The 7,985-nt window shown below is 37.6% G+C and overlaps 1 protein-coding gene across 2 annotated transcripts in view; it reads left to right on the top strand.

Annotated features, from left to right (window-relative positions):
* The window catches only part of LOC107705276 (connector enhancer of kinase suppressor of ras 2-like), a 124,430-nt gene that overhangs the window by 47,227 nt on the left and 69,218 nt on the right, over nt 1-7,985 (top strand). The window contains exon 4 of one of the 2 annotated variants that reach the window (XM_016508505.1): nt 2,498-2,585. In XM_016508505.1, the coding sequence (XP_016363991.1) occupies nt 2,498-2,585 (88 nt within the window). Of the gene's footprint in view, nt 1-2,479; nt 2,586-7,985 lie in introns of both variants that reach the window. The other variant, XM_016508507.1, reaches the window with a different exon arrangement.

Below are 7,985 nucleotides of genomic sequence, written 5' to 3'. Positions count from 1 at the left end.
TGCTGTGCCCGGGCACCCGCCACCCCGCTCTCTGATCCTGGAGCTGAGAGCCATCCTTATCACACACAGTTCACAATGGCACAGTCTGGATTGGGATCAAGCTGAGAGGACTTATCCACATCAGCTTGCTGACTAAGGTGAACGTATAGCCAGTCACTGTTTGCATTTGGCGGTTTTTGAGTTTCAGTGTCCATAATCAGGAACGTACGCTGTAGGAACAAGGCCACCAGTTGGGAGGGGTGCCTCGTTCCCCTCGTTCATTAATGCTGGCCTAATTACACTCCCCGGCCTCTCTTCTCTGCCAAAAGAGTCCCCAGTAGAGCTGTCGTCTCCCCTGCAGACATAGTGGAAGAACAGAAGGAACTCTGAGAGAGAGGGAGGAATGGAGTTACACTAACGCAGGTGAATGGATCTGAAGCCAAGAGACATTATGACTGACTTGAGAGTCTCCGTCCCTTAAGTGTTATTGGTTGATATCCATCCAGCCTGACACCGGCTCTCCTCTGCCACTTGCCAAGTCGGTGATCATCATTTTAATGGTATCTGACTGCTTCTCTTGGGTTTGTAGTGGGCTTTCCCTCATTCTCATTCACTGTGGGTGGAGCTCCAGGTGGGAGGGGCTTATTGGAATGCAAAGGAAGTTCCGTCACTTACATTAAGAGGCATAATAGATCATAGTCAGAGTACAAGCCATATTGACTGTTGATAATTCAGGCAACTAAACATTGATGTCTTTTTTCCCCATTTGAAATTTGTGAGAAGACTGAATGTTCAACCTCCAGGCGTAACTAACACACTGTGCTTCTATTCCTCAAAGCCTCATTTTCATTTGTGCCACTTTAAATTTGGCATCTACACTAACTAAGCCCTAAAGTTTTTGTCTTATATTCAACTCAAAACAGCTGTTTTCACATTCATTCTTCTTCAAATTCAGGACTGAATAAGCATTTAATACTGAATAATACTGAGTAACTTTAAAATTCTGTTATTTTAAAATTCAAAATAAAACACTAGAAATAAATTGATTAATTTAAATGGTAGTAAATTTAGGTATCACAACATTATATACATATATATGTAAAAAAAAAAGTGATGGGGTTCTATAAATATAAATATATTATAATTATATTTTATATATAATATATAAATATATTAAATATATTATATTATTTCTTGAATGGTGCATCACTGCCTATAGATTATCTTGTAATGGTGTGATCATTGTTTCTTAGATAAAGGTTCTTAACTCTTTCTTGAAGCTCAAACTATAGAGCATGGCACTAGTGACACCAAGGTCGTGGGTTTGATTCCTAGGGAGATTGTGAACTGCATAAATGTGTACCTTGAATGCAATGTAAGTCACTTTAGAGAAAAGCATCTGCCAGATGCATAAATGTAAATGCCCTGACATTAATAGTGCTAATGCATTTTCATTGATTTGTTCAGATGGGAGCTGAAAGTATTCTGATTCTCTCTCCGGGTGTAAAAGGATCTTTGAAATGAAGATAGACAGCAGCGCGTAAGCAATTACAAGCACACACCAGCTCTCAGACTCTCACGCATTGATTGAAAAACTGGAGCAGGATGGGGTGAAACTTTAAGGCCTGACCTTGAGGAGATGGTAGTGGTCTTTTTTACCCAACTGGTGGATTTCCTGTCAGCCTGGAGCCGTCGTGTCCAGATGGTGGCATGTGCTCAAATACTTCAAAAGAGCAAAGGTTGGATGTAATGAAGTCTAGTCCTGGAGAGAATTGAATGAGCTGCATAGGTTTTAGCATCTCTCAGTCTACTTGGATGACTTGGTTTTGAACTTCTTGCTATCTTTTCTCTCACGTTTTGTCTTTTCTCTCCCTCCCGTTCTCCTTCTCCATCCCCTCAGGTTTTTTCCAGACATTTCTCGTGAAGTCTCTGACCACTGCGTTAATGCTTGCTGACAGGTGTCCTTGAACCGAGGTCAGACGCTGTCGGCGTACTTATCTACCGCAAAGTGATATTTGGGAGTCAAGTGAAGCCGCTGACATTTAGGAGCGGAGTTTTGAATGGGAATTTGGTATTCGCCGAGAGCTGCATCCCAAATCCTGTTTAGGAAAGCGAGTTTAGTGTGTTCGGGTGGTATAAGAGTGCTTGTGAGGTCTTTGAATGAATGATATTTAGCCCAGCGGTGAAAGATTGTTAGAGTTTCTTAAATTGTGAGGGGCTTCTGGGCGTGCGTCAGCTGGTGTTCCCAGCGGTCTTAGAGGAATATTTAGAGACAGGATGGAAACGATGAACCAATGTTCCTACAGCCCTGTATATATAGCACACAGCCTCAATACACACGACCCACATTCACTTCGTCACTCACAGGAAGTGAGAAACTGGGTCTAGAGTACATTGACGGTCAATAGGGATAACATATACACATCTACAATTTGCAAACACACTCAAATTGTCCATCTTGTGGGTCTGGCTCTAAGAATAATCTAATGGTTAATTCCAGGTGTTACTTCTTTTGCAGGTCACCATTTGCTGCTGTAGCAGATTATTCCGTGACCAGGAACAACGTGATCCAGCTGTGCCTGGAACTCACTACCATAGTACAGCAGGTAATGACATTCACCAACCAAACCAACTAGATCAACACTTTGACAGTCTTGTATGAGATGCAGCAAACACACATGAACACTCATGATTGAAAAAAAACAAAACAGAAATAGTCTAATTATCTGAAATATTTTATGTAGGTCATATATGGCTCTACTCTAGGCATGGAGAAGGACTTTCAGAGTAGATTTAGCTCTGACATTGAGTTAAAGGAATAGTTCACCCAAAAATGAACATTTTGTCATCATTTACTCACCCTCATGTCGTTCCAAACCTGTATGAATTTCTTTGAGTTTAAAATTGAGTTGTTGAACATAAAAGAAGATATTTTGAAGAATGCTGGTTATCAAACAGTTGATGTTCCCCATCGACTTCAATAGTATTTCTTTCCCTACTATGGAAGTCAATGGGGACCAACAACAATTTGGTTCTTCAAAATTCTTCAAAATATTTTCTTTTGTATTCAACATAAGAAATAAAATTATATAGGCTTGGAACGACATGAGGGTGAGTAAATGATGACAAAATTGTCATTTTTTTCATTCCTTTAAATGTTGTATTAAATGTTGTTTTTTAATATTTTTTGCCAAATATGATGGTGAGTGATTAAAAATCTAAAATACAAAGGCAGCTATATATTTTCATGTATAAAAAAATAAATTAGTGTAAGTTTCTGTTTCCAAAATTCAATTTTTATTATTGTTAAAAATAGGTAAATTAGTTAAATTATCTGGAAAATATTTACTTTTTTTTAATCAAGATTAACACTTAGATACAGCTTTTTTACACAGCTTTTAGCAGTTTTCCCCTTAATATTAAAATCTAATGTATTCTATTCTACTGTCATTAGAATAAAAATTTTGTCATTAATCAAATAGTTTCTTAACAGTCTCTTACTATAAAATTTGAATTTGTGAATTTGTGATTGTGAATGCAATTTTATATAAATACACTACTGTTAAAAAGTTTGGGCATTTTTTAAAATTTATAAATAAAAATAAAAATGTTATATTTTTTTATATCTTATGCTCACCAAGGCTGCATTTATTTAATAAAAAATGATAAAACAGTAATATTGTGAAATATTAATTTATTACAATTTACAATAACTGTTTTGTCAATTTAATACATTTTATACATTTTTTATTTATTCATGTGATGGCAAATCTGAATTTTTAGCAGCCATTACTCAGTCTTCAATGTCACATTATACTTCAGAAACAAAATCTTACAGACTCAAAACTATTAAATCTCCTAATCTAAGTAACAGTTTTGTTCAGCTGACAAGACAACAGTGTTCTTGGCCTTTATATTGACACCAGTGTCAATATAAAATAAATTTCTGTTGCATATTTTTATGACGAAAAAAATTACTGAGTGCACGTTTGAGATATTAATATGAAATGTTATTTAAACCTCTCTCACACACATCTGCTCTTCCCATATTCTTTCACATTTTAAAAAGTCTTTAGAATGCTTGGAAGGTTTTAGAATGCACTCTGAGGATGTCAAGGATTACATCTCATTTGCTACTTAGGCAGTGTGCATTGTGGGTAATGTAGTCTTGTAGAGCAGAGCAGAAAAGGAATTAAATAACCATGTCAGACAAAAGAGAAATATGAGAAAGGAGAAAGATTCAAGGCCCCTGCAGTGATGTGCGTGTGTGTTAGCGTGTGTGTTTGTGTACCCAGCAGATTATTTCTGGTAGGGTCAGAAGATCATGGCCAGCAAGAGCAGCATTAAATGGATGAGTCTGTCACAGCCAGCTCAGCCTGAACGCTGCACACAATCTCTCTCTTAATCCAGGACAGATTACAGCGTTGAAGCCAGAGATCTGGGTCTAATCTTAACTAATGCAACTAGTATTGAGCGCTCAGGACCAGCAGGGGCCCTTTCTCCAAATCGGCCCCTGAGAGATTAGGTCAAAATGGAACAGATTCCTCTCTCTCCTATTTGGCAGGTGTGTTTTTAGCTGGATTCTACCTGATCCAAGCCGGTAATTAACTGATCCAAGATAATCCAAACTGGTTTAGCTGACCAGATGGACCACCAGCTGGTTGGGGCCTGACTGAGTTGGTAGACAATCTTGTACCAGCCTAGCATGTTCCAAAAACCTGCTTTGACCATCTGATTTCTCCGCCAGGGCACTTGACCAAGACGGTCGCTGGTATTCTATCAATGGCCACAAACATCTAAACAAAAGCTTCGATGTCCACAGTTCCCATTACTATACTATTGCATTGTAACTTACATAGACTGTATGGATGAGCGCCGCCTGCTGTCATCACTGTGATAGTGATGTATCTCTATCTTTAGTTTGGGTGTGTTTGTCTCTCTCATTGTCTGGCTCTGTGTGGTGTTTACTTATAATTTAAAGTAATATTGCATCCAAAAATGAAAATTTCTCATTAATTTGCTCCTCATGTTGTTCCAAACGTACTTTCTTTTGTGAAACACAGCTGTTCTCAATTAAGTGAAAGTGAACAAGGTCTGTGGCTGCTCCAAGCTGCAAAATAATGACAAAAAAGGTTTGTGTTAAACAGACCAAAATTATAAAGGGATAGTTCACCCAAAAATGAAAAACCGAAAATTACTCACCGTCATGTTTTTCCAAACCAGTAAAACCAGTTGATTATCTTGGGAACACAAATTAAGATACAGTATTTTTGATGAAATCTGAGAGCTTTCTGACCCCGCATAGACAGCAATGCAACTACCAAGTTTAAGGCCCAGAAACGTAGTAAGGACATCGTTAAAATAGTCCATGTGACATCAGTAGTTCAACCGTAATGTTATGAAGTTACGAGAATACTTTTTGTGCGCAAAGAAAAAATAACGACTATTCAACAATGTCTTCTCTTCCATGTCAGTCTTTGACGCATGTTCACGAGAGTACCACAGCTTTCTGGGTCTTGAATGTGTCAGTTCCATTGCTTTCTATGCAGGGTCAGAAAGCTCTTGAATTTCATCAAAAATAGCGTAATTTGTGTTCAGAAGATAAACTAAGGTCTTACGGGTTTGGAACGACATGAGGGTGAGTAATTAATGACAGTATTTTCATTTTTGGGTAGGGTGGCCATATGTGCCGTTCATACGGGACACGTCCTGGCCGGGATTTTTATATTGCCTAAAACATCCAAAGTAGTTTGACCAATAACATGCAGGTATTGTATATAATCGACCAATCGTGGGGCGTGAGAAGGTGAGATCTACAGAGAACGATCAAAGCGATGCAAATAAGCGCACGTGTTTGTTCGTTCGTTCGACTTGAAGCGTCTCTGCGCGCCGATCATTGAATGACACCAAAGTACCTCGAGAGCGATTCGAAAGCAAAGCGATGCAAATGCGCGCACGTGTTTGTTCGTTCGTTCGACTTGAAGCGTCGCTGCGCACCGATCATTGAATGACACCAAAGTACCTCGAGAGCGATTCGAAAGCAAAAGGAGCCATCTGATCTGCTCTCTATAGCTCTCGTGAATGTCATACAATGATCGATCTGCACAGTGCAAACAGCCAAAACCTGGATATTTTAGGCAATATAGAAATCCTGGCAAGGACGCGACCCGTAAAAATGGCCCGTATGGTCACCTTATTTTTGGGTGAACTGTCTCTTTAATATTTTTCATCCACAGAGCTCTCTTTGGAATGTTTTGCAATGTTTGATTTGTGAATAAATGGTTCTTTTGAGCCGGATCTTTTAAATGAATAATTTAATCCAATTTACAGAAACAATCCAAATAATTTGTTCATAAATCACACTAATCTGGATCTTGAGTTCAGTTTACTAACTACAGCATAAGAACCAATATAAAAACAATGTGATGAGCCAATACGAGCCATTAAATAACTACTGTAAATAACCGTTAACTAACTTTTGACATTGTGTTAATTGTGTTTTGTACATCTAAATATGTTGATGTGATGTGATTTTGGTATACTATTTTTATGTATGTATGTACGTATGTACAGTATGTATGTATGTATTTATTTATTTATTTTCAATCATATTTCTATGCAGTTTTAGCAATACAAACATTACATATAAAAAAATACGCTAGTTTCTACATTTAAAAAAATGTTTTTGAAAAACTCGCAAAGGCTGCATTTATTTGATCAACAATACAGTTAAACAGTAATATTGTGAGGTGTTATTACATTTTAAAGCAACTATATAGAACCATTTTTATGATCATTTTATTGTGATTTTAAAGCTCGACAGCTCCAGTCCCTTGTCCATTTTCTTCAAAAACTCTTCTTTTGTGTAAAAGAATAAAGTCATTTGGATTTGGAACAACGTGAGGGTGAATAAATCATGGCAGAATTTCATTTTTTGTGTGATCTTTAAACACCTTACTGTGGCATGAGAATGCATGTGTCTTATGTGCGCCTCCAGTCACACATGCATGCACACACACACACACACACACACACACACACATACATTTGCACACTGGCGTCCTGCGTGATGATCCATGGCTTGAGTGACAGCACTGGAGAATAGGTACAGAGATGCTCAGGGGTGCTCAGAAGGGAAGTGAATCAATGCGGTTTCATTTGCCGGGAACACTCTTTTCTTTCGCTCTCTCTCAAGGCTTTGGCTGTGCGAGTGTCTCAGGTGTGAGGGCTGGTTATTACTTTATTGTGATGAAAGAGAAGAGGTGCAGGTGAGAGCACCAAAGACGATGACAGAAAATAAGCCCTCTTGGTAAGATGCTGCAGAAACGGAGACATATAGTTTCAACGACCAAAGAAAAAGAGAATCATGTACTCCTACTGGGCATTGTTAGGTTTGGGGGTCAGTGATGGATACAGGAAGCAGAGTGGGTGTTGCCATGGTGATGGCTGATGGCCAGAGATCAGTTTCTTCAGTACATCTTCTTTAATATTTCATAAATGCTCAATTTATCTGTATACATGAAACAAGGGTTTATGATCTTGTTTGTCTGTCCTTGGAACAAATGTCCTCACAATGTCATTTCTTTGAATGATAAATCTATTTGCTCCATGAATAGAAAGCTATACCATATTCTTTGGTTGATGTATATGATGCATTGGCCATTTATGAAATAATACAGGACTGTTAAGAATATTAAATGACTTACTTGGCTCCCACAAGAAAAAACCTGCTTCACAACAGCACTACATTATGCCTTATTCAGTAAAAATGTCAAATGTCACTTCCATTATAATCAACTACTAAACTGCTGCACATTGCAACATTGCATTGTGCCTTCAGCCAAAGATTATTTTCCTCATATGATTAAAATAAAAGGATTTTATTGATTTAATTGCTCCGTATCAATTACATAATTGATTATGACTTTTATTCATTTATTTAAAATATTGTTTTGAATATATATATATATATATATATATATATATATATATATATATATACTGTA

The sequence above is a fragment of the Sinocyclocheilus rhinocerous genome, unplaced genomic scaffold (assembly GCF_001515625.1).
Source record: "Sinocyclocheilus rhinocerous isolate Xijiao unplaced genomic scaffold, SAMN03320098_v1.1 scaffold594, whole genome shotgun sequence".
NCBI classification, from domain to species: domain Eukaryota; kingdom Metazoa; phylum Chordata; class Actinopteri; order Cypriniformes; family Cyprinidae; genus Sinocyclocheilus; species Sinocyclocheilus rhinocerous.
Note: the sequence above shows the minus strand (reverse complement) of the source record. Positions and strands in the feature narration are given on the sequence as shown.